The sequence below is a fragment of the Pseudonaja textilis genome, chromosome 14 (genome assembly GCF_049901715.1).
Source record: "Pseudonaja textilis isolate UNSWEBS1 chromosome 14, rPseTex1.2, whole genome shotgun sequence".
Classification (NCBI taxonomy): domain Eukaryota; kingdom Metazoa; phylum Chordata; class Lepidosauria; order Squamata; family Elapidae; genus Pseudonaja; species Pseudonaja textilis.
Window position 1 is genome coordinate 8,433,005 of NC_142003.1, and position 26,793 is coordinate 8,459,797.

At 42.7% G+C, this 26,793-nt stretch overlaps 1 protein-coding gene across 2 annotated transcripts in view; it reads right to left on the reverse strand.

Moving 5' to 3' along the window:
* NTN3 (netrin 3) overlaps positions 1–26,793 on the reverse strand; it is a 108,935-nt gene that overhangs the window by 8,480 nt on the left and 73,662 nt on the right. For both annotated transcript variants that reach the window (XM_087912412.1, XM_087912413.1), the window contains exons 4-5: positions 25,064–25,213; positions 23,208–23,261 (exon numbers count right to left, since the gene is read on the reverse strand). In XM_087912412.1, the coding sequence (XP_087768538.1) occupies positions 23,208–23,261; positions 25,064–25,213 (204 nt within the window). The remainder of the gene's footprint in view (positions 1–23,207; positions 23,262–25,063; positions 25,214–26,793) is intronic.

A 26,793-nucleotide genomic window follows, 5' to 3' on the forward strand; every position in this document is an offset into this window, starting at 1 on the left:
TTGAGATTCAGTGTATTTGCAGGACCCCAGATAATGAGTTAAAGCATTAAACCAAGTTAGTGGTTTCTATAGTCAACTTGGGCATAGAATTGTTTGCAGAGACCGTTTGCATGAAATGAAATGGAAGGAAACCATGTTTCGGTCAGCGACTTGCAAGATTTGAAAACATGTAACACGAAAGTCGAATCGAATGCGTGAAATAAAATCCTAGCGTTACAAGGAGTCTTGATAATAAAAAAGGTCACATATGCTACCGTTATATGTTATGCATGACCTTCTGTCCAATTTTACATTCCATGGTCTTTTATTATGAGATTACTTCTCTTACAAGAGATGTCCAAAAAAATAAAATCAAATCAAAATGGCAGCCATAATGGTGCCATCTATTCTGAGGTGGGAGCTTTGACCAGACAGCCATGACTGCCATCTAGCGTTTTATCACACCATCAGATACCCCTGACTTGAGCCGGTGAGACTCGAACTCCCAAACTGCAAGCAGCTGTTAGTCAGCAGAAACACCCTGCAGTACTGTGTTCTAACCATGGCTCATTAAGACTGGACATACTCAATTCCTGCAATTGTTCTTCATACGTTTTAGACTAATTATTTCCGTTACTCTTCTCTGCACCGTTTCTAGAGTCTTTCTCGAGTTAAAGGAAAGGAAGCGAGAAATAGGTTGCAGGCTTGCGAGATTCTCTTAATACAAGCTCACCAGTGGTGGGATTCAAGATTTTTACTACCGGTTCTGTGGGCATGGCTTGGTGGGTAGGGCAGGGGAAGGATATTGCAAAATCTACATTCCCTCTCCACTCCAGGGGGAAAGTTACCACTGGTTTTCCGAACTACTCAAAATTTCTGCTACTGGTTCTCCAACATTGGTCAGAACCTGCTGAATACCACCTCTGAACCTCACACTAAAAAGAGAGCTAGTCCTCATTGTTATGCTTCATGACTGCACTATCTTGAAAGGTTAGCGTCTTCTCTGTTGTCTTGTGATGCCTTGAATTCTCAGGCCTATTTTTCCATCGTTCTCTGCATTTCGCAGTTTCCCTTACAGATTCGAAGAATCCCTCACAGATCTGGTTTTCTCCTTTTTGGAGGAGTCCACAGCCGCTACCCAACCAGGAAGGCAAAAGAAGGAAATTGGGTGTTGAGGTGTGTGAAAGGGAAGGAGAAGAAGAGAGGCGGGGAAGCCAGGCCAGGAAGCAAGAGAAAACGAACGGAGCTACTATGGAGAGGCGCATTTCGTTTCAGCCCTTGCTGACAAAGGGACCTCTTGCTCTCCGCCTGCTACGTCATTGACAAATGAGCTGACACGCTTTTGGAGCCGCCTTGTGCCCCAGACTAGCTGGCAGGACTCTTGCTGAATAAATAAAAACTCATGGAGATCGTAAGGGGAGCTGGGTGCCCAGTGAAGACGAGGTTCTGTCCTTGTGGAGTCTCTGTTTGGCTAGGATGGTTGCTTTTCTTTTTTCTGGTTTGCAAAGCGGTGATGACTATCTTTGGAGCTCCTGAGCTCATTGCTTAGTCTAAACTCTTCAGGATGAGAGAAAAAGGGGACGGAAGATATGGCAAGCTAAGACACCCAGAGAGAGAAAAACCATTTCTCAGGGGTTTAGTTCTCTGGAGTCCAAAGCCGCAAAAGATGTCAATGCCAGTTTTTGGGAGGTGGGAGTTCTCGTCTCTTTGATTGTGCTCCCCTGTGCTTTTGATAGCAGGTATACTCATTAAGAGGGACACAGTGGGAGTTTGGCGGTTCAAATCCCTAGAGTTTGGTAAAACACGGAGGCAAATTGTTGCGGGTGGAAGGCTGACTCTGTAAACTGCTTAGAGGGAGCTGGAAAGCACTGTGAAGCAGTATATAAGTCTGTTCTATTGCCATTGACTCAGCCTTCCATCCTTCAGAGTTTGGAAAAACAAGGAGCCAAATTGGCAAGAGGCTGACTTTGTAAACCCACTTAGAGGGGGCTGGAAAGCACTGCTAAGCGGTATATAAATCTATTGCTATTTATGCAAACTCGTTTCTGGAATCGTTTTGTCACTTTGGTTGTGCTTCAGGTTTCATGCTAAAACGTCCTCCCCAATTTAAGAAACGTGACTGAGGAGAATGTGGCCTACTCTACCACCTAGTTTGGACCAAGGCTTGGCAATCTGGTGGGTTACCAAAACGGGCCACGACCAGGTGTTCCTTGTAGTTTCAGATTGTACGAAAGGATCTCAACTGTGTGGGAATCAGGGTTACGATCTGGTCATTACCCAGTAAAATAAGTCTGACATCTCTTTGGTTTTTTTTTCTCTCTCTCCACATTTGCAAATTTGCAAGCCATTCTAGAAAATAAGTAAACAAAAAACAAAAACGCAAAGCTTCAGACCAGATCTGAAGACAGCAAGAGAGGAATTTGAGAAAAATCAGGCCCTAATTGTTGGAACGATTCTTTAAAAAATGAAAAATGGCCCCTAAAGAAATGGCCGTGCTCCCAGTTGCCAGAAAAACTTTACAACCATAAATTTACATTTCTGTTTGCATAATTATTATTATTTAAGTGTCACAAGATGTAAACTCATCTGCTCGGTTAGCAAAACATGGTCTTAGTGTGCGTATGTAGGGATGAAGATTTTTTGGTAATGGCTTTCAGAGGGGAAAAAAATGCTTTATATGGAATGGAAATTATTACAAAGATTCTTTAGGAAAATTATAAAGTCCATTTGCCCAAAAGTTTACACTCTGCCTTTTCTTGTCCCACCAATTTACTGCACCACATTGCTTTCTCATTCTGATCCTTCTATCAATAATCACAATCACGCAAAGTGTTAACGCCACTTTATAAGGCCACACTTGGAATACTGCACCGAATTTTGGTTGCCACGATGTAAAAAAGATATTGAGACTCTAGAAAGAGTGCAGAGAAGAGCAACAGAGAAGATTAGGGAACGGGAGGCTAAAATCTATGAAGAACGGTTGGAGGAATTGGGTATATCTAGTTTAATGGAAAGAAGGACTAGGGGAGACATGATAGCAGTGTTCCAATATTTGAGTGGTTGCCACAAAGAAGAGGGAATCAAGCTATTCTCCAAAGCACCTGAAGGCCAGACAAGGAACAATGGATGGAAATTAATCAAGGAGAGAAGCAACCTAGAACTAAGGAGACATTTCCTGACAGTTAGAACAATTAAAGGTGCTTTTTCAAAAAGCAACTGGACTTTCTTTCTCTCTTTCTTTCCTTCTTTCTTTCCTTCTCTCTCTCTCCTTTCCTTATTTCTTTCTCTTTCTCTTTCTTTCTTCTCTCTTTCCTCCCCCGCACTCTTTTGAAGGTGTTTCACTTCTCATCCAGGAAACTTTTTCAGTTCTTTTGAGAAGCTTCTTGGATGAAATGTCTTCGAAGGGAAAAAACCCAACAAAGTCCAGTTGCCTTTTAGAAAAACACCTTTGGCTCCAAGCTTGATCTCCTTCCCTGGTTTTGTCATTTCATCTGCAGGTGTGGTTTCGCTCCCATCAGGACCATCTTGGAGACTCTGCCTCGCTCTTTAGCACTTGTTTCAACTCTTGGGAACCCTTCCCACATCATCCCTTCCTTGCAGCCCCTGGGAAGTATTTTAGGAAAACACGATGGCCACAGAGGTTGAGCCCATTGCATCACAGAAAAAAGGATGAATGAGTGATATAAGGAGACATAAGGTCCTAGGGCAGGAGAACATGTGAGATTTGTTAAAAAGTCGAGTTGAAATACTAAAAAGAACAGGAGATGATGGATAGACAACATAATATACTTCTTAATACAGGATTTGTTTTACTAATGGTTAGAAAACAGAAGTAGAAAATAGAAATTGGGAAAATACTACTATGTATACTGCTACATAATACAATACATTATTATTACTATGTATATGTAAATGTTAGAAGTTGAAAGATTATTACTATGTACGTACAATAGTATCATTATTATTATGTATAATGTAAATTGACCCGCACAATATACTGTTCGCCAAGCTCTTATGGATGTTAAAGGGAAAAATATACATAAAAATTAAAAAAAAAGAAAAAAGGACAAACCATCCTGTCTCTTTTTCAGTAGCGCCATCTCTACCCACCCTATGTCTACGCTTACTGTACAAAAGCCAGCACTGATACCTTTTAAGGAAAGCTTTTATAGCCTGTTTACTAGAGCTGACAATATTTTTCAGGATCTGTTGAGTTGTTGCTTTAGTCTTGTCGTTGGGAGATGTTTTATGGCTCTGTTTATTAATGTGGTATATATTTTATGTTGCTGGGTTGTAATAAGCTTCTGGCTGGGGACCAGGATATAAATATACATGATTTGTGCAGGGGAACCTAACATGGACGAATGTTTGTTGTGCTTGCACACGGGTGGGCTCCCTTGAAATGAATGGTTGTTTTCCAACCCATAAAGAGCCCGTTTAGTCTAGTGGTTAAGGCATCGGGCTGGAAAGCAGGAGATTATGAGTTCAAGTCCCATTTTAACTATGAAAGCTGGTTGGGTGACCCCTGTCTCTCACCCCAGCCTACATCACAGGATTGTTGTTGTGGAGAAAATACGAGGAAGAAAGTTAGGTTGGATATGTTTGCTGCCTTGAGTTATTCGTAAAAATAATGAAGGCGGGATATAATCAATCAATCAAAGAACTACATAAACAATATTTATATACATAATACACATACATAGCAATAGCACTTAGACTTATATACCACTTTATAGTGCTTTACAGCCCTCTCTAAGCGATTTACAGAGTCAGCCTCTTGCCCCCAACAATCTGGATCCTCATTTTACCCACCTGGGAAGGCGGGAAGGCTGAGTCAACCTTGAGCCTGGTGAGATTCGAACTGCCAAATTGCAGATCACCGGCTGCAGCAGAAGTAGCTTGCAGTACTGCACTCTAACCACTGCACCACTGAGGCTTTATATACATACTATATACTTACACACACAGAGTCACAGACACACACTGTACATTATGGTTTCGCTCGGGGTTTTTTTTTTTTGCAGACAATTTTGTCTCTGTTTGTAATTAAACAGAAAGTGGCACCGATGCACTTCTCAGTGATATGACTCATCATCCATTTGCGTGGAAGGGGCCTTCTTAGGTATAGGCCTCACGCATCAAATGCTTGCCAACATATCAGGTAAGGCTATGGAGCTGCTGAACAATGTATGTAGACTTTTCAAATATGTAAAGCGGGGGCATTTGCAAGAGGACGGAAGACACAGTCAAGACCATGATTTTTGGCTATTTCTGAAGAGGCCCTTGGTTCTATAAATACTAGAAACTGGATTTCCTGGGTCATGGCATTAGCTAGAGAGACTGTAAACGTTACTTGATTGATCCCCCCACAGCCTCTATTTCCTAGCAAAGGGAGGGAGGGAGGGAGGAAAGGAGGTAACAAGAAAGAGGAAGGGAAGGAGAGAGAAAAAGAAAGGAAAGAGAGAGAGAGAAAAAAAGGAATGAAGGAAGATGAGAGAGGTAAGGAAGAACAGAGAAAGAAAGAGGGAGGGAGGGATGAAGGAAGGAAAGAAGAAATGAGGGAAGGAAGGAAAGAAGGAAGCCACAAAGATTTCATTAGGAAAAACAGGAAATGCTTTCTGGAATTGGTAACTTAATGAGCATTTTCCTTTAAAGTTTCCAATTCTTACAAGTCCTCATTCCAGGTTTCCCAATGATCTTGACTCCACATTTCCATAAACACAGAAAAATGGGGAAACAACCACCAGGGTTCATGTGATGTGGCTAAAGTTGAGGTTCCTAATAGATTTCCAGACAACTTTAAACAGAGAAAAAGATAAAGAGAGAGAGGGAGGAAGGGAGAGACTGACTGACTTAATTTGGCCTCCTCACCCAATCTCTGTTTGGAACATCTTAAGATGTTCAGGAAGTTCTGACCAGTTCTGGAAAACCAGTAGCGGAAATTTTGAGTAATTCAGAGAACCGGCAAATCCCACCTCTGACTGGCCCCGCCAACCCCATCCATTCCCTGCCTCCCACTGAGTCCCAGTTGATTGGCTGGGTCTTCTTTGGTTGCCCTGCACAGGAGAACGGAGCTGGAAAGCAGGTTAGTGAGGTGGGGAGGGAATGGGAATTTTGCGATTAGCCTTCCCCTGCCATGCCCACCAAGTCATGCCCACAAAGCCAAGCCACGCCCACAAAGCCACACCCACAGAACTGGTAGTAAAATTTTTTGAATCCCACCACTGATCTTAACCCAGGATAACTTGGGTTGGATTCAGTCTAAGTAAGCTTCCAAAAGAAGTTCTTGTGTAAGGATTTAAAAAACAAAACAAAACAGAAACACCAGAACAATAAAACGGGAAATATATTTTCTGTCCTAGTCAGCAGCTTCTTAATGCTACAACGCATCCTTACATTTGTAGAGCTGCCTGCAGAAATGTAGATGGCCACTAGTGGGCAGCCTAGAGAGCCAATCATATCTCTTTGCTGCCATCTAGCAGCGGTCTAAGTCAAGCGTTCAAGCCCACACCTGATAGCTCTTTTCATCAGCTGCTTTAAGGCAATTTATCCAAAGTCAGTTTAATTGCATTCGGGATTTGTTCATTTTTTCCGGGCGATTTCACACTGGCCACCTTAGAATGTGCATAAAGCAGGATAGCAAAATTGAGGAAGGGCTGGGGAACAGATTCCTTTACTGTCTTGTATGTGTGCAGCAGATGGGACTCCTGCCTTCGTGATGGAAAAGGCAGCGACTATTTTTACATCAGTAAAATGGCAGCATATGCAAAGACAAGGAACAGAGCAGAGAAGGAAGAACAGTGAAACAAGTGTGTGTATATGTATAGTGTGTGTGTGTATTATAGCAATAGCACTTAGACTTATATACGGCTTCACAGTGCTTCACAATCCTCTCTAAGCGGTTTACAGAGTCAGCCTCTTTGCCCCCAACAATCTGGGTCCTCATTTTACCCACCTAGGAAGGATGGAAGGTTGAGTCAACCTTGAGCCTGGTGGGATTCGAACTGCCAAACTGCAGGCAGCCAGCAGTCAGCAGAAGTAGCTTGCAGTACTGCACTCTAACCACTGCACCACAGAGGCTCATATCTCGTATATGTATGTGCATATATGTGCATGTGTATATATCCTATCCTACCCTATTCTATATCTGGAATTGGATATTTCTAGTTTAATGAAAAGAAGGACCAGGGGGTGATACGATAGTTGTGTTCCAATATCTCAGGGGCTGCCACAAAGAAGAAGGAGTCAAACTATTCCCCAAAGCACCTGAAGGCAGGACAAGAAGCAACGGGTGGAAACTCATCAAGGAGAGAAGCAACTTAGAACTAAGGAGACGTTTCCTGACAGTGAGAACAATTAATCAGTGGAACAACTCGGCTGCAGAAGTTGTGGTTGCTCCAACACTGGAAATTTTTAAGAATAGATTGGATATCCATTTGTCAGAAATTGTGGAAATCTCCTGCTTGAGCAGGGGGTTGGACTAGAAGACCTCCAAGGTCCCTTCCAACTCTGTTATTCTGTTCTACTCTACCCTACCTTATCTTTCTCTATTATGGAACCTGCCTTCTAAAACAGCACTTGCTGGCCTTTAAAAACACATTAAAAACATGGCTCTCTTTTAGAATTTGAGTTACGCTGATAGGTGGTCTTTTTTCTCTATTTTTAATCTTTTCTTCGGGGGGGATGCAGGGGAGAGAAAGTGTCATAGTTCCTGCCAGAAGAAGGGACCTTTTGGATTTTATTTTGAATTTTATTCCTCAGATAAATATTCAGCTGCCCTGAGTTGCTGGAGCTTGTGAAGGCTGGGGTTAGGCTTTTGATTAATAACAAGATTTTTGGATACATGTGCGTGTTTGAATCCTTTAACGGAAGACCGTATTGCAAAAGCGGACTTTTAACAGACAAGTGGCCCAAAAGTCCAGGATGACTCATGGACACGGTGGAATATCCATCGCAAGCGACGGCTTGATAAAACTGACGCTGGACGGGCATCAGAGGAACTCAAGCAATGTGACCCTTGGGCAATTCTGGAGCTGTCTGTTGCATTTCCTATCCAAGTCTGCTTTAAACTTTCTCAGAGTCTGCAACAATGAGAGTTTGGAAGCTGGCTCTCTCGAAGCCTGAGAACTGCCCAGATTTGACCTTTGTATAAGCAGGTGCCTTTTGCAGCAAGCATCACCCATCACGGGTCTGGCTACATCCCAAGAAGGCGTTAATAAGAAGCCAGGTGAGTGAAGAGCTCTTGTCCAAAGGAGAGGAAAACAGCTGCTAAGGTTGACTTGACAAGAGAGACTTATCTTGGGAAGGCTGGAGGACAGGAGGCTGAAAGAGAAAGCTACTTTTTCAAAGGATCCCTTGGCATCCTTCACTGCCTTCCATTAATCCTGTGTCAAAATCCACCTTGCAATCTCTCAGGTGTTTTTCTTGCCCAATGATGGAAGGTTCTGTTCGCCTCTCATTTCTTCTAGTGCTTATGGCTGCAAGGAGGGGCACCGACATATCAAGATGGCTATCGTGAGTTTGTTCCACCCACCCTCTGATGCACCTGCAAACATTCCTGGCTTTCTTTTCAATTTTTCTTTTCAATTTGGAAGCTGGATTTATTAGAGGAGGGAAAGGGGAGGTGGTGGGCTTTTCGTTCATTTGCCCCTTCCACAAAGAAGGACTTGTGGAACAAATGTAGGACAACGGTGACCAAATGTAGGTTAGTCCTCTCTGTTGTGTTTTCCTAGGGTGGTGAAAGTTGGATCTTAAAAAGCAAAACAGGAAGACAGAAGTGACTCTTGTCAATTAGTGACTCCTTTGAGCTATAGTGCCGGAGAAGGCTCCTGCTGATTGCTTGGACAGTAAAGATGACCAGCAAAAAGGTTTGGAGCATATAACACCAGATGGGGAATGCAGCCAAGAAATTAAAAGATGCTTGCTCTTGGGGAGAAAAGCTATGGCAAATCTAGACACGCATAATAAAAAGCAGAGACATCACCCTGCCAACAAAAGGGTGTATAGTCAAGGCTATGGTTTTCCCAGTTGCAAGATATGGCCGTGAAAGTTGGACCATAAGGAAGGTTGAGCACCAAAGAATAGAGGCATTTGAACTCTGGTGCTGGAGAAGACTCCTGCGAGTCCCTTGGACTGCAAGGCCATCCAACTGGTCAGTCCTAGAGAAGATCAACCCTGACTGCTCTTAAGAAGGCCACATCCTGAAGATGAAACTCAAATACTTTGGCCACCTCATGAGAAGGAAGGACTCTCTGGAGAAGAGTCTGATGCTGGGAATGATGGAGAGCAGACGAAGAAGAAGAAGAAGGGGATGGCAGAGAAGGAGGTGGTTGGATGGAGTCACTGAAGTGGTCAGTGTGAGCTTAAATGGACTCCAAGACATGGTAGAGGACAGGAAGGCCTGGAGAAACATTGTCCATGGGGTCGTGATGGGTCGGACATGACTTCGCAACTAACAACAACAAAACACCAGATACGTTACTGGAAGTCAAAATCACAAAACCATGTTTCACTTACTTTGGCCATCCCATGGGGGCGAATTCACACTGGGAAGAGTTAGCAGTGAAAAGAAACCAGGCTATCAAAGGCTGGACACCATCAAAAATGACCCCAGCCAGACACCTCCAAACTGGGCAACTTTAAGACCCCCATGCTGGCTGGAGACTTCTGGGAGTTAAAGTCCGCAAGTCTAAAAGTTGCCAAGGGTGGAGACCCCTGACCAAGAGGAAGAACTGAGAACAAGGCCAATGCTTTTGACTGAAGCCTAAATCTGAGTCAGAAGAACCAGGGCGATGTTGACCATCAAAGATAACCCCAACCAGAGCACAGGACAACTGAAAGAAGTAGTGCAAGATCAGAAAGTGTGGAGAGACCTGGACCATAGAATCGCCAAGAGTCCAACACGATGATAATGACCATCATGGTGGTGGCATCTAGTCAACTTTGGCTGATGTCCAAAACTAAGCAGAGTCCAACCCAAATTAGGGTTTGGATGGAGATCACCGAGGAACCCAGGTGTAGAAGCCAGAATGGCAAGCAAGGGACATTTAGGAAGACAACAAGGGCACATAATTTCTACAGTGTTGTCTTGAAAACCACAGACATGACCATGAATAATTTGAACAAGATGTTACCACCCACATGACTTCATGCCTATCAGAAACTAAAACAGGCAGGCTTCATTGGATTTGTTATTTGAGGATATGTTCTTTTCTTTTCTTTTTCATTGCCCCCTGAAAGATAGTCCATTTTTCTGTGGCCTCTTTCAGTTACTTATTTTTTTTTTTCATTGTCCCAAGAAACATAATTTCACCCTCTGGAACTTTGCTGCTAATTTTGCTTGGCTCAGAACCTTTCAGAGCTAGAGGTGACATTGTTTTAGGACGCTGTTAAGAGGTGAAAGAGAGAAAAAGAAACAAAAATCGCCCAACCAAAGCCTCGAGAAAATTATGGGAATTGTTTAGGAACCCTTTGCAAGATTTCAACATAACTTCCTTGGAAATGTAACTGCCAAAATCAGATGTTGAGGTGGTTTTTTTTTTAAAAAAAAAAAGTCTGGATCCAGGATATGGTTCAACAAAAAATTGAGATGGTGCCTACAGTGGTATAAATGAAGGATATTTTATATGTACAATATAAATAAGAAACTAAATACATTTTATATGTGACTGCCATTTTAAGTATACAGGTAGTCCCCCACTTACAATAGTTCTCCCATTGACCGTTCAAAGTTACAATGGCGCTGAAAAAAGCGACTTATGATCGTTTTTCACAGTTACCACCGTTGCAGCCTCTACATCATCCTGTGATTAAAAGTCAGAGGCTTGGAAACTGGCAGGTACTTATGACGGTTGCAGGATCCCGGGGAGTCGCGTGATCCTCTTTTGCAACTTTCTCACAACCAAAGTCAATGGGGGAAGCTGGATTGACTTCACAATGGGGTTACTAACTTTTAACAACTGTGGGTGATTCACTTAACAACGGTAGCGAGAAAGGTAATAGAACGGGGCAAAACTCAACAATGGTCTCATTTAGCATCTGAAAATTTTGGCTCAGTTGTGGTGTGTCAGTGGAGGACTATAAGAGAAGCAGACCGGGGGCAGAAGAGAAGGAAAAGCACAGGATGAGCCCTGGAGGCAGCTGAATGAAGGTGGAGTTTTGGTCGCCACGACGTTAAAAAGATGTTGAGACTCTAGAAAGAGTGCAGAGAAGAGCAACAAATATGATTTAAGGGACTGGAGGCTAAAACATGGGAAGAACGGTTGCAGGAATTGGGTATGTTTAGTTTAATGACAAGAAAGATTAGAGGTGAAATGATAGCAGCGTTCCAGTATCTCAGGGGCTGCCACAAAGAAGAGGGAGTCAAAGCACCTGAAGGCCAGAAAAGGAATAATGGTTGGAAACTAATCAAGGAGAGAAGCAACCTAGAACTAAGGAGACATTTCCTGACAGTGAGAACAATCAATCAATGAAGCAACTTGCCTCCAGAAGATGTAAATGCTCCAATACTGGAAGTTTTTAAGGAGAGATTGGACAACCCTTTGTCTGAAGTGGTGTAAGGTTTCCTGCCTAGGCAGGGGGTTGGACTAGAAGACCTCCAAGGTCCCTTCCAACTCTATTCTATTCTATTCTATTCTATTCTATTCTATTCTATTCTTCTTCCTCCTCCTCCTCCTCCTCCTCCTCCTCCTCCTCCTCCTCCTCCTCCTCCTCCTCCTCCTCCTCCTCCTCCTCCTCCTCCTCCTCCTCTTCTTCTTCTTCTTCTTCTTCTTCTTCTTCTTCTTCTTCTTCTTCTTCTTCTTCTTCTCTTGACTCTTGAGGAATGTATCTTTTATTTTATGTACACTGAGAGCATTTGCACCAAGACAAATTCCTTGTGTGTCCAATCACCCTTGGCCATAAAGAATTCTATTCTATTCTATTCTATTCTATTCTATTCTATTCTATTCTATTCTATTCTATTCTATTCCATTCCATTCCTATTCCTATTCCTATTCCTATTCCTATTCCTATTTCTACTTCTACTTCTACTTCTATTCTAAAAAAAAGGAAAAAGAAAACAGGGCAGAATTGCCATAGCTAAGAGCTCCTGGCTTTGGCTTCCATTAACTTCCTTGACATATTCTCACCAGCCCAATTTGGCATCGTCTTTCTCTGCCTGTCTCTGTTTGCACAATATGAAAGGGAAAGACCGAGCAAGTTTCGCACATCTGGTTTATTTCTCCTGCCCTTTTTTCTTTCCCTTTTGTGTTTTTGGACAGGAATATTTTTGTTTTAAGAGAGATGTAACTTAATTAGGTGTTACGGCTACAAGCCTTTTACTGGTGAATTCCTTCAGGACTCTTCGTGCAGGGGCCGAATTAGGGGTGTGACATTGGGGAGCCTGTGATGGGCTTGGGCACCTGGCCAGCACTTTGAGAGCAAAGCTGGCATGAGAAGCTGGGCATGAGGACCCCATAGCCATGTAGTCCACATATGCATGTGCAGATTGGATCACATGAAACGGCAAGGAAGGTTTATGACCAGTGGTGGGATTCAAAGTTTTTTTTTTTACTACTGGTTCTGTGGGTGTGGCTTGGAGGGTGTGGCTTAGTTGGCATGGCAAGGATAGTGCAAAATCCCCCTCCCCTTCCCTCCCCACTAACCTGCTTTCCAGCTCCGTTCTCCTGTGCAGAGCAACCAAAGAAGACCCAGCCAATCAGCTGGGACTCGGGAGGCGGAGAATAGATGGGGCGGGGCCAATCAGAGGTTGGATTTGCCGGTTCTCCAAACTACTCAAAATTTCCGCTACCGGTTCTCCAGAACTGGTCAGAACCGAGTGAATACCTACCTCTGTTTATGATCCTAGAAGTTTCAAGAAAGACCTGACTCGATTGTTTTTAAGAAACTAGCCATACCGGATATGAGAAATTGCTAACAAAATTATCTGGAGTAATAATTGGATCCAAGATATGTAATTTATCCATTAAAAAAGAACGCAATATTTTCTACTCATCCCAAAAAATAAAATAAAATAATGATACAGTATATTTTCTTTGGGTGCCGATTTCATAACACACTTAGTTTGTTTATAATTTACTTTTTTTTCCTTTCCCCCTTTTTTTGCCTTCATTTTTGATTTGTTTCTGTTTCCTCAGCTCTTGTTGCATCCTCTTCTTTTTAAACTTTTGTTTATAGTTTGTGGGGTGTTTTTTTTTTGTATTTGGGCGGTCATTAATTGGTGTCTTTCTCTGTGTTTGTATATTTTTTCCTCCAAACTTGCCATGAAACAAATAAAGTTAAATAAATAAATAAAGGAAGGAAGGCCTGGTGACCTTTCACTTAGTCAAGGTTTTTAGTCAGCAAATTTTGCTGCTCAGCCTAAGGTCTCCGTTTGAACTAGGGCTGAACTTAACTTGTTTTTCTTTTTCTTTTGCAAGGATATATTAACTTTTGCTCATTTTCTCAGTTTTAATGCTCGTTTAAGGTTGGATTTATTCATATGTTCTCTCCTAAATTCATGGGCCTGGGTGTTGCCTTTAAGGGTAGGCTAGGAGCTTAAAGCAAAAATCAAAAAGTCAAAATAAAGAAATAAAAATGGAACCAATAAAGTAAAATAAAAACGAAGGCTGTCCGTCCCTCAACAGGAGTCTATGGGTATAAAGGTTATTTTGGAGACGTATGGAGGGTAGATGAGGAACAGGGGGAGAGAGAAAAGCAAAATTTGGGGTTGTCTACAAGGAGGGGCAGGTTGAAAATGGGGGCATTTGCTGGAAGAGTTGGAACACCTGAAAAATGGAACTCGCAAAACAAACAGAGCTCTGTTTTTATGTCCTTCAAAGAATCTTACACACCTGCTGTGGGCTTAAGCTTGAAAGATGAAATGGCTGGTTGTATTGGGTGGGGTGGGGGGGAGGGAAAGAAGGGGGGAGAAGGGGAGGTGGAATGTTTTCCCAGGACCAGGACTCCATCACGGCCACCTCAAGGTACTTTCCAAGGTCAGGAGGCCCCTCTGTGTTCTATGGAGAGAAGCCAACTGGCTAGAAGTAAGAACCTTCAACTCTGACCAGGGACTTGAAGGGTTAATGGTCCAGTATCTTCTCTGCAGGGGGATGTGGTGGCTCAGTGGCTAAGACACCGAGCTTGTCAATCAGAAAGGTCGGCAGTTCAGCGGTTCGAATCCAAGCGCCGTGTAGCGGAGTGAGCTCCCGTTACTTATCCCAGTTTCCGCCAACCTAGCAGTTCTAAAGCATGTAAAAATGTAAGTAGAAAAATAGGAATCCCTTTGGTGGGAAGGGAACAGCATTCCGTGCACTTTTAGCATTTAGTCATGCCGGCCACATGACTACGGAGACGTCTTTGGACAGCGCTGGCTCTTCGGCTTTGTAATGGAGATGAACATCGCCCCCTAGAGCCAGGAATGACTAGCACGTATGTGCGAGGGGAACCTTTACCTATCTTCTCTGCTCCCGAATGTTTTCTGTTCTCACTCTTCCTCAATTCCTTGGACCCACCAAGAGCAGCAGCATCCAAACTGGGCAACTTTAAGACTTGTGTATTTCAACTCCCCATGCGGGCAGGAAAATTCTGGGAGTTGAAGTCTGCAAGTCTTAAAAGTTGCCAAGCTAATGGGTAAGGGTGTGTGTCTCCAACTTGGGCAACTTTAAGACGTGTGGACTTGAACTTTCAGCATCATGCTGGCTGGGGAATTCTGGGTGTTAAAGTCCACACGTCTTAGAAGTTGCCAAATTTGAAGACTCCTGACCAAGAGGAATAATGGAGGACCAGGCTGATGCTTGTGACTGAAGCCTAAATGTGAGTTGAGGAGTGATGATGACCTGACTTGCTCCATCCCAACAGATCGCAGTAGGGTTTATTTACTAAAGTAAATTCCATTTCTAAATGTCAGCATGTTAAGAAAGCAGCAAACCATAGAGAACAGAACATAACAATTGTCTGCAAAGGGAGTGAGATGGAAGACGCTTGGGCGACGTCTCTGCCAAATCGGGTTATTCAAAACATTCGTTCTCTGACACACGTCAACAACAAACAGCAGTTGGATTTGAAGAGTTGGCTAATCACTATTGGACAATGTAATTCTCGCATTTCAAGAGACTACAGGCAGCTGCTCATAATATACTTGGGGAACTATCCAACAAGCGTTCCAGCGGCCTGTCTTGATTCCCTGGGCCTTGTTAGAAATGACTCCTCATCTGCACTTCTCTGCTGATTTGTTTGAGATTGTTTCTTGCTCTCATGCGGAAACAAAGCTTATTGTGAATTGAACCTCATTCCATTTAATAAATAAATAAATATGAATTTTGCAGTGAGGGAGCCTGCTGGCTAACCTGATTTCGATTCAATGGAGATTAAGGAAAGGTTCTTCCCTGCTCCCTACGGGGGAATCAAGTCTTGCCCAATCGGTTCCTTCAAATTATAGTTCTTGGAATGCCGCTTCAGAACAAGACTTCTTGGACTTGGAATCCAAAACATGGTAGATAAAATTTGGAAAAGATTGGTGTAACTTTATGCTTTCTTCCTCTGAACCAAAGGTGGTTGTTTTCAAGAAGCAATTGGACTTTCTTTGCTTCTCCTTGAGGATGTTTTGCTTCTCATCCAAGAAGCCTCTTCAGTTCTTGGATGAGAAGTCAAATGTCTTCCAGGAAAAACAAAGAAAGTCCAGCTGTCTCTTGAAAAAAGCACCTTTGGGACAGCCATGACCATGGATGATTGAGAATCTCCATAGACATTTTCCTTTCTCTGAAAATAAATTGAGATAGAAAGTTTGAGCCAAAATAGATGAGTTGCAGAGAGTCCAGTTAAGCTCACTGTCTGAACCAACTCCACACTAAAAACTAGAGCTGATGTATCTCACACACACAAACACACACATACACATTTAATATTATCAGGAAAAATAATGGAACCTTTGTCCCAAAACATACCAGGAACTTTTTAATAGGATGCATTAGTAAAATTAATAAAAAGCAGGCTTGCACTTTTTCTATACCATATCTAATTATCACTTTGAATCTAAAATAACATCTCCTTTCTCCATTTCATCACAAAATGTACACTCTGGGTTGTTTGCCTCTATTTCCATATGGATTTTGTGGCTGGCAAAGGTCTTAGGAGAGTCTTTCAGTTGCCTTGGAGATCACACAACTTGTTCAGCCAAGTCCCAACCATATTTGAATTACAAAGCTGGCTGCTAGGCCCGATTTTGCCTGATCAAAAGCAACAAGGGGTTGCTACTCGCCTCTAACACCAGGGATAAAAATGCTCCAGGAATTAAGAAAACATTTATGAAATACAATCTCCAAGGAGAAGAACCACACTAGCATCAGGGATGGGTTGGTTGCTCCTATTCAACCTCCCTTTGTTGATTTTGAAATTCCTCAACTTACAAACGTTTGTTTGGCAACCATTTGATGTTATGATGGCATGGAAGAAAGCGAATTCAGCTCTCAGAATTCCCCAGCCATGGTTGGCTGAGGAATTCTGGGAACTGACGTGCGCACGTCATGAGGTTGCTGAGATTAAAAAAACTCTGGACTTAAGGAATAGAGTTGGCTATCAGCACTTAGCAGACCGTTAAAGAGCCCTGGTGGCGCAGTGGTTAGAATGCAGTATTGCAGGCTGACGCTGCCCACTACCAGCAGTTCGATCCTGACCAGTCAAGGTTGACTCAGCCTTCCATCCTTTGAGGTTGGCAAAATGAGGAGCTCGGCAAAAGGAGGACCCAGATTGTTGGGGGCGGGGGGTGGCACATGTTGACTGTAAACAGCTTAGAGAGGCCTCTAAAGCATTATAAAGAGATATATAAGTCCAAGCGCTATTGCTATTGCTATCATTAGTTTTTTTCCACCACAGTGAGAAGTTGGCATGATCTCTCTTCCATATCCTATACCCAGGTTGGTGGGTTACAAAGGGTAGACAAGAGAGAGAGAGAGAGAGAGAAAATCCTTGGGAACATTTGGCAAAAGGCAAAAGACATATATTTGAACAAGGAGCAGGGTATGTGGAGAGAAAACCACAGATAAATCTGCAGACTACTTAGCAGACCTTCTCTGCTGAACTTACCAAAGCTCCTCACTCAAGTTTGTTTTATATTTTTCCAACCAAAACTCTTGCAAGGACCTTCAGTGTACATTCTAACAAAAATTTGCATGTTTTCTTTTCGGAATGTAACCTGGAAGGACGATTTACTGAAACCAATACCTTGCTCCCACCCTTTTCCTGACGTATTCCTTCTTTGATGTCCCACATTGCGGTATCTAACAACCCAGATGTGGGAGGATGTGGTAGTTTTGCATGATTTTCTGCTCCACTAGGTCTCTAGATGTTGGGAATGCTTTATGACACCAACCTTTTAAATTCCATTCCCTAAAGTTGCAAAACAGGATCTCAAAAGCCTAAATTGTAAAACCCTCCCTGGAGATTGAGTCTTTCCATTTTTGTAGCCCAAGAGAGCTGATCCATGGCTTATCTTCACCTATATCCTAATAATGCCCATTAAGAGGCAATATACGTTGGGAAGCCAAACATAAACGGACCATTCAACATTATTCTACTGAAGAGGCATTTCATTTTTCAGTGCCTCTTGGGGGACATAGAAAGCAAACGTCATTTAAAAGTCTGAAGAAGAGAAGAAGGAGAAGGTGTGTTTCATAGCTGATTCTGAACTCTACAGACTGGATAGCTGTTTGTCCAGAATGGCATCGAATCGCCTGCTTGAGCAGACTAAAAGACCTTTAAGGTCCCCGTCCGGCTCTCTGGTTCTATGTTCTAGCAAACCAAGTTTCTCAGCTTCTATGTCCTTTCCGGCTCTATTATTCTATGTTCTATGCTCCTGAGGATTGTGAGGATATGTCTCCTTAAATCTAAGATAAAGTCCTCTTGATTCTACAACATTTTATCGCACTGTTCACTCACTGGTAGTTATTGTCATGGATGGGGTTGGCCAGGCTGTGCAGAAGCAATCTGGGTGTGATTGTGTAAGCCCTTTGCTTGATGGGTTAATCTTTCCTGAAGACCTTTCCTGCAACACTCCAAAGGAAGGAAGAAAATGCCCCTCTACACCAGCCATCTTCAGGCTCTGGCCTTCTAAAGAGCAGTCAGGATTGACCCATTTAGAATAGAATAGAATAACAGAGTTAGAAGGGACCTTGGAGGTCTTCTAGTCCAACCCCTTGCCTAGGCAGGAAATCCTACATCACTTCAGACAGACAGTTATCCAACATCTTTTTTTAAAACTTCCAGTGTTGGAGCATTTACAATTTCTGCAGGTGAGTTGTCCCACGGATTAATTGTTCTCCCTGTCAGGAAATTTTTCCTGAGTTCTAGTTGCTTCTGTCCTGGATTAGTTTCCATCCATTGCTTCTTGTCCTGCCTTCAGGTGCTTTGGAGAATAGCTTGGCTCCCTCTTCTTTGGGGCAGCCCCTGAGATACTGGAAGACTGCTATCATGTCTCCCCTAGTCCTTCTTTTCATTAAAGTAGACATACCCAGTTACTACAACCGTTCTTCCTGTGTTTTAGCCTCCAGTCCCCTAATCATCTTGGTTGCTTTTCTCTGCACTTTTTCTAGTCTAGAATCTTTTTTACATCATGGCAATCCCATCAAGATCTCGATTTTTTGCAGTGTTTTATCAATGAACCTTGGTCTAATCTTTGGGCCAGGCAATATTACTGTATTCAATAAATGCCTACATAGTGGCAATTCTTGAACATCATTCCACCGCTGGTCTTCATTAGCTTTGCATGTGTTTTCAGCTAAGATTCTTCTATTGTAGCAACTCTGTAATTCTTTTATACAAAACAGCATGAATGTTTGTGTTTAAATTGTGCATGGTTTATCCCTGAGAACCCGTATGTTCACACTTGTTTGCCTCCTCGGGCATGAGAAGATACAATGGGGATTAAAAATGTTTGAGCCCTCGGAAAGCTAACATGTGGGTGCCACTGAAAGTATGCTTTTTTGTGAAACCTCTCTCTGTGTGTGTGTGTGTGTGTATGTGTGCGAAAGAAGGATTAGGGCAGACATGATAGCAGCATTCCAATATCTAAAGTTCTGCCACAAAGAAGAGGGGGATAAACTTGTCTTCCAAAGCAGTGGGCCAGGGACCACTGGTGGTCTGTGAGAAAATTTTGGTGGTCCGCAGAAAAATGTCAATTAATCCAGGCTGCACGGGAATACAAGGCTGCGCTGCCCACATGGCCCGCGGGAACACAAGACTTGTGTCGCTTGCATTGCGAACAACACGAGGTACTGAGGGGAGGGGGGAAAGGGTGAAGGGGGGGAACTTGCCCCATTCGCCCCACACGCCTTGCCTGGCCACCGGGCTGCTTCTTTCCGCTGCTTTCTTCTTCTGCTTTTGGCTGCACGCAAGCAAAGCAGCAAAAGTCTTTCTTTCTTTCCCCCAAACTCTGCCAGAAATGAGTCTTTGGGACCCTGCAAGGCCTCCTGCTCCAAGGGGCTGCGCCAGCAAAGACTCATTTCTGGCGGAGTTTGGGGGAGAGAAAGAAAGACTTCTGCTGCTTTCCTTGCATGAAGCCAAAAGTCTCTCTCTCTCTCTCTCCTCCTGAGAATGAAGCAGGAGACGGTATCCTGCAATCCCCAATAAAGAACGATCAGTAGGAAAACGGGGTGGGGAATTTCCCTGCAGACTTTTTTTGGGGGATTTTCCCAGGGTCTCTGGTTTGTGGGATTTAAAATGATGAGTTTGGTGGTCCCTGAGGTCCAAAAGGTTGGTGACCTCTGCTCCAAAGCACAACCTCTTGTCTGGAATGGTATAGGGTCTCTTGCTTGAGCAGGGGTTGGACTGGATGACCTCCAAGGTCCCTTCCAACTCTGCTACTGTATTCTATGTTTTTGTTTCTTCCAGGTTTCAGAGACCAAGGATTTCAGTGCTTCCTGGTATTAAAGAAATTTGCTGACTGGGGTTTTTCCCCCTCTTTTGGAGGAAAGTCTGAAAGAAAGAAAACAATCCATGGACGCTTTGTTGAGTTCTTTGGTCATTTTCCAAAGATGAAGAGGATTTAAAACATTGTTTTACATTGACAAAAAAAAAAAAAAAAAAGGAGTTGAAGAAAACCTGGCCATTTTCATCCTTCCAGCCAAATGTGGTGATAGATTTAGTTTTAGCTGGGAAAATTCAGCAGATGTCTATGGAGGGGAACCAGCAGAAAACATCTGCTGAGCATTGATTGAGTGGGATGATGGATTGAGAGAACAGCAATATGAGGAGGCTGGGCATCTATAGTCAGCAGGTCATTTATGGCCCATAAGTTGGCCCAATTTCAATGGCAAAAATAGAGTGGCACAATTTTATTGTGGATTTTCAGGGGGGGAAAAAATACAAAGAAACAGGGGCAAAATTCCACACATCCAAACTGTATAACCTTTCTCGTGGTTCTCTCGCCTCCATTCATTCATCACCTCACTGTCATGTTCCTAATCCCCTTGGCTGCTCTGAAAAATTGTGCACAAAGTGAAGAAGTACCATGGAGTCCGTCCTGATCAACAGCTGTGCTCTAGGTCAGGCGTCGCCAACCTTTTGGACGTCAGGAACCACCAAACTCGTCATTTTAAATCCCGTGGACCAGAGACCCTGGGAAAATCCCCCCCAAAAGTCTGCAGGAAAATTCCCCACCCCGTTTCCTTAATGACTGGTCATTCTTTATTTGGGATCGCAGGATACCATCTCCAGCTCCGTTCTCGGGAGGCGGGGGGAGAGACTTTTGGCTTCCTGCAAGGAAAGCAGCAGAAGCAACAGAAATCTTTCTTTCTCTCCCCCAAACCCCGCCAGAAATGAGTCTTTGCTGGTGCAGCCTCTTGGAGCAGGAGGCCTTGCAGGGTCCCCAAGACTCATTTCTGGCGGAGTTTGGGGGAGAGAAAGACAAGACTTTTGTTGCTTTCCTTGCGTGCAGCCAAAAGCAGAAGAAGAAAGAAGCAGAAAGAAGCAGCCCGGTGGCCAAGGGAGGAGTGTGGGGTGAGTGGGGCAAGCTCCCCGCCTCCGCCCTTTCCCCTCTCCGCTCACTACCTCGTGTTGTTCACAATTCAAGCGACACAAGCCTTGTGTCCCCATGGGCCATGTGGGCGGTGCAGCCTTGTGTTCCCACGCAGTCTGGATTAATTGCTTTGGGGGTGACATTTCTCTGAGGACCACCAAAATTTTCTTGTGGACCATCAGTGGTCCCCGGTTCACTGGTTGGCAACCACTGCTCTAAGTCACTCCACAACTAAACATTGTGGGATTCAGTAGTGGGATTCAATTTTTTCATACTACCGGTTCTGTAGACGTGGCTTGGTGGCGTGGCAGGGGAAGGATACTGTAAAATCTCCAGTCAGAGGTGGGATTTGCCAGTTCCCTGAACTACTTTAGATTTCTGCTACCGGTTCTCCAGAACGGGTCAGAACCTGCTGAATACCAACTCTGGGTGGGATTCCTTTTGACTGCAAAAACTGTAATTAAATCATGACAAGGGAAGGAGTGGCAGAACCTGGAGATGGCGTTAAAAGAGGGACCAGCCTAGAATTTCTATGTAGTGACAAGTGAGCAAAATTCAACCTCCTTTGAATTCTGTTGACTCTTGTCTAACTTCTAGCATGTGCTAACCCTTAGTTGAGAAGATTCTAGTGTATAGACACCAGTAGCAATAAATCAGTTTAACTGGACCTTCACATGTGGACCTGATGTTTTGCACCTGATATTCGATCCCTATCTTCTATTCTACCCTTTGAGGAGATTCCATGCTTCTCTTCTGATTTCCTATCATTCTCACATTTTCAATCCTCTCTGCATTCTCTTCTCCTCCTTTCAATTTTGGAAAGGGAGTGCTTCCTAAGCCTTTTCCATCCATCTCTATGAAACCTGGGTTCTTCTGAACCCAGTGGCATCACCCCACTTCATCTCTGTAGTGCAATTTTATAGACGAAGACCTGTTTTTGGAGGGATAGGTTTGCCATTGGTATGCAGAATACAATCATTCCCTCATTCTGTGTCTGTTCCTCACTGTATCATGCATTCCATTCTTTTGGAATATTAAAGAAGAGAATTTCTAAAATTAATTCCAGAATTGAACATGCATAAGTTCTTTCTTAAGTTCTCGCATCTTTTTTCCCTTTGCTTCCCGAAAGAGCATATGTGATTGACAAAACACACATAAACAAGTGAGATCTAAATGTGATTATTCACACAATTTTGGGCCTGCGGACTTCTTTGCCCGCATAATTGTCCCAAGTCCTTGGTGAAACTTCACTTGAAAGAAATATCAATGCATAGTCCCACCAAAATGCTCTTTTTGTAATGTTTCAATGTGTAAATTCCTGCCAGTAACCTAAGGGTGGGAAGTTTCAAGTTACTTCCGTTCCATACCAAGTTTACATCTGGGACCACCTGCATCCTATGCAATGCTTTCTAGAGCACGTTATGAATTAGGCTGGTTCCATCCAACATCTTAACCAGTGACACAAAGAAAGTTAGAAGAGGAAAAAAAACACAAATGGAAGGAACGGAAAGTTTCAACAAGTAATGAAAAAGCTGTAATAGATCATGTATGAACTTGGGAAGAACATTGAAAACATCCATGGATGTTGATGAAGATTCTCAATCATCTAGGTAGAGTTCTCTGAAGGTTGAATCATTGCAACTGGACTATTTTTTTAAAGAAATTCTGTTTCTGCACCACTGAGCAAACAAAGAGTACAGTCACCATGTGCTTTACTGCTCAACTGTTTTAATTGTAACCAGAAACAGGAAACACTACTTAGAACGAAAGAGTAAAGAGTATATACCATAGATCCAAACTTGTAAACACTGCCATCTACTGGCTGAATACTACTGTAGTTGTTGCATAAAAGTACATACCAACAATGAATTCCAACATTTTTGTTGTTAGTTTGAGAGATGTTTCACTACCCATCCAAGCAACTTCATCAGTCAGAGTAAACCAGTTAGGCAAAGAATTGTTGGAATGTACCAACTCCTGCCACGCCAACCTCAGGGGTTTCCTCTCCAAAGTGCATTGCAATATGTTGACAAAGATTCTCAATCAACCAATTGCAATGATTTAACCTTCAGACAACTTTCATCCATTGTTGGTTTATGGGCCATCAAAGAGATACCAACTCTTAGTGACCACATCTCTTCTTGACAGAAGAATCAAAATTTGAGGTTGAAAAAGTAGAATTTAGAAGTATAGTGACTCAGAATAAGATATTTAAATATGCAGTTCAATGGTTACTTACCCGCTGGTTCCTCAGTGCTGGTAACCATCGATGTTGGGTTGACAACAGGGATTTCTGGGGAAAAAAACCCAAAATTTTATAAACCACAGGCTGTTTTTTTACATTTAAAAGAGAATGATTTAACAGCAACGGATGCTTGGCAGGTGGACTCCATTTAACTAATTTGCAATCCATTGGCTGGATTCATACAATGAACTTATACCTACTAGTTAAAGACCCCATGGCTATATTTTGTCAATAGGCTAATCAGGATTATTTTAATTTTTTTTAAATGCTCACTTAATGTCAATCTTGGTTAGGTTTGGGAGAGGGTTTTATTATTATTGGTGAATGTGTGGCTCATTCTGAAAGTCTGGAAAATGAGTTATTTCGATCACTGAGTTAATTTGTTGTGTGACACCGATTGAAGAGAATATTTGTAGCTTTTCTGAAAGGCCCTGAAAATGTGATTTTGTCAGCAGACCATGAATGGAGAAGGAGTCAATCAAGTAGTTGATTTGATTGTGTTGTTGTTGCCATGATGGGTTGGGGGCTTCATATTTTTGGATTTTTAAATGTTGAAAGCCTGAAGTCTCCTATGCGTGTGTCGAGTGGCCATCTAAATTTGTTTCAGAAATCAATCAATCAGTAATAATAAATCACATTTTTTGGTCCTTCGAGGATAGAAGAGTTAATTTTTTTCCTTCTAAACGTGGCATGAAAAGCATGCAGAATATTTAGCGGCACTAAAAAATTCATCTTCCAACTTCTGTCCTTACCACTTTCTATAGAGGGACGATTGAGAGCATCCTGTCATATTGCATCACAGTCTGGTTTGGAAGCATTACTGCTTCAGATAGGAAGGCAATGCAGAGAGTGGTGAGGACAGCAGAAAAGATTATTGGGAGTTTCCTTCCTTCTGTCCAGGACATGGCATGTAATCGACACTTGAGCAGGGTCTACAGTATTGTCTGGGATGCTACTCATTCCTTTCATGACCTGTTCTCCTTGTTGCCTTCTGGGAGGGAGCTTCGTGGTATCAGAAGCAGAACATCCAGATTCGGTCACACTTTTATTCCATATAGCATCAAACTTTCACGTTTCCTCTTTCTGCTATGTAGTCAAAATGGACAGTGATTAATATATATGTGTATATATGTATGAGGGTATATATGAGCCTCGGTGGCACAGTGATTAAGAGTGCTGTACTGCAGGCCACTTCTGCTGATTATTGGCTGCCTGCAATTTGGCAGATTAAATCTCACCAAGCTCCAGGTTGACTCAGCCTTCCATCCCTCCAAGGTGGGTAAAATGAGGACCCAGATTGTTGGGAACAATAGGCTGACTCTGTAAAAACTGCTCAGAGAGGGCTGTAAAGCCCTGGGAAGTGGTATATAAATCTAAGTGCTCTTACTATTGCCCTTCCTTCCTTCCTTCCTTCCTTCCTTCCTTCCTTCCTTCCTTCCTTCCTTCCTTCCTTCCTTCCTTCCCAGTGGGTAGAATGCAGCATTGCAGACTAAGTCTGCCCACTGCCAGCAGTTCGATCCTAACTGGTTCAAGGTTGACTCAGCCTTCCATCCTTCCGAGGTGGGTAAAATGAGGACCCAGATTGTTGGGGGCAAGAGGCTGACTCTGTAAAAACTGCTCAGAGAGGGCTGTAAAGCACTATGAAGAGGTATATAAGTGCTATTGTTATTGTTATTGATGTATGTATGTATGTATGTATGTATGTAGCATGTATGTATGGGTGTTATATATGCGTATGGGTACATATATACTTTCTTTTGGGAGCAGCCAACAGAATTTCACTTTTAATGTGCGCCAGTGTGCTCACAGTGAAAAAAAAATGACAATAAAGGTTATCTTATCTTACTCACTAATGCAGGGAGCTACAGGTGAGCGACTCTGTTGAAAGCCTTTAGCACAACGGTTGCACGTTAAGCCAGTGACACCATCTTTGCACGGACATTGCCCCGTGGTTTGGTTGCAGGTTTTTCCAGCTGCGCCAACAGGGTGGCAGTCACACGCTAAAAAAGGCAAGAGGGGAGAGGGAGAAACAAGTGGGGAAAACCTTAAAAACTAGAAATTGCAAGGGTATATAACACACACACACGCTCGTATTTCATAATACTGCATACCAGGAGATGCAGAGTTATGTGCAAACAGAACCTTGATTCAAAACACATGTTCATTGGGACGAACAGCCCCTTCAAATGTTCCAGTTCAGGCGCAGAATATTAGCCTGCTGCAGAGCTGAGTTAGTTCCACTCTTGATATAACCAGGATCCTGGGTATGAAGAAGGTTGTACAGGCATAAACTTCTTTACACTCATGATCCTGGTTATATCAGCTTACAACGGTAATATCTACCTAGTTATATCTACCTGGTTTCATCAACTTACAACAGTTCATTTAGTGACCATTTGAAATTACAACGGCACTGAAGAACCGTTTTTCATACTTACAACCCAGTGTGGCCATGGTGACAAGTTGCATGACTGTCCTGTCTTTTATTGTGAGCACGGGGAAAGGTCTCTGATTCTCTGTGCTTCCCTTCCAAATTTGCTTGGGGTTTTTGTCAAGAGCAGACTATCACCGGAGGTAGCCTTGATCTTCCAAATGTAGGTCAGGCTACCTTGCACAGGTACCTTGGGAGCTGTGTTTCTCAACAGATGGGAGATGGGCAGTTCAAAAATGTGATTGACAGAGAAAGAAAGAAAGAAAGAAAGAAAGAAAGAAAGAAAGAAAGAAAGAAAGAAAGAAAGAAAGAAAGAAAGAAAGAAAGAAAGAAAGAAAGAAATTGGGAATGATGTTATCATCCATCCATGATCCAGCCAGCCAGCCAGGCAGCCAATCTTCCACTCAATGATGTCTAAATAGATGATGATATATAGATGGTATAGATTGGTCTGCCTGCCTGCCTGCCTGCCTACCTATCTATCCTCTCTCTCTCTCTGCTCTCTATATCCATCCATCCATCCATCCATCCTGTCTCTCTCACTCTCTCTTTGCTCTCTATATCTATCTATCTATCTATCTATCTATCTATCTATCTATCTATCTATCTATCTATCTATCTATCTATCTATCTATCATCATCCAGTTTGATTTTTGGAGACTGCCTGGACAAGCCCATGCACTTTTCTTGGCAAGGATTTTCAGAGGTACTTTGCCATTGCCTCCTTCCTACAGAATGACCTCCTAGGCCCTAAATTCTGACCCCTTAAAAATTAGGTTTCCCCCTAACTTATATGCTCTGCTCTAACTAGCATGGATAGCAGAGGATGCTAAAGCTCATTAAAACGAAAGAATTGCAGCTCTGGGAAGGAGGGAAAGAATAAAGAAAGAAAGAAAGAAAGAAAGAAAGAAAGAAAGAAAGAAAGAAAGAAAGAAAGAAAGAAAGAAAGAAAGAAAGAAAGAAAGAAAGAAAGAAAGATGGATGAAGGGTAGCTTTCCTTCCAATGGAGGATTTTTTAGCTTTGCCAAAAAAATAAAATAAAATAGTGGAATAAAAGAGGCCTGGTTTATGTCATGGGGGGAATTTCAGAGGGAGGGTTACATTTATTTATAATGCTTGGCTCATTTTTATTATCTGAGAACTAAACAG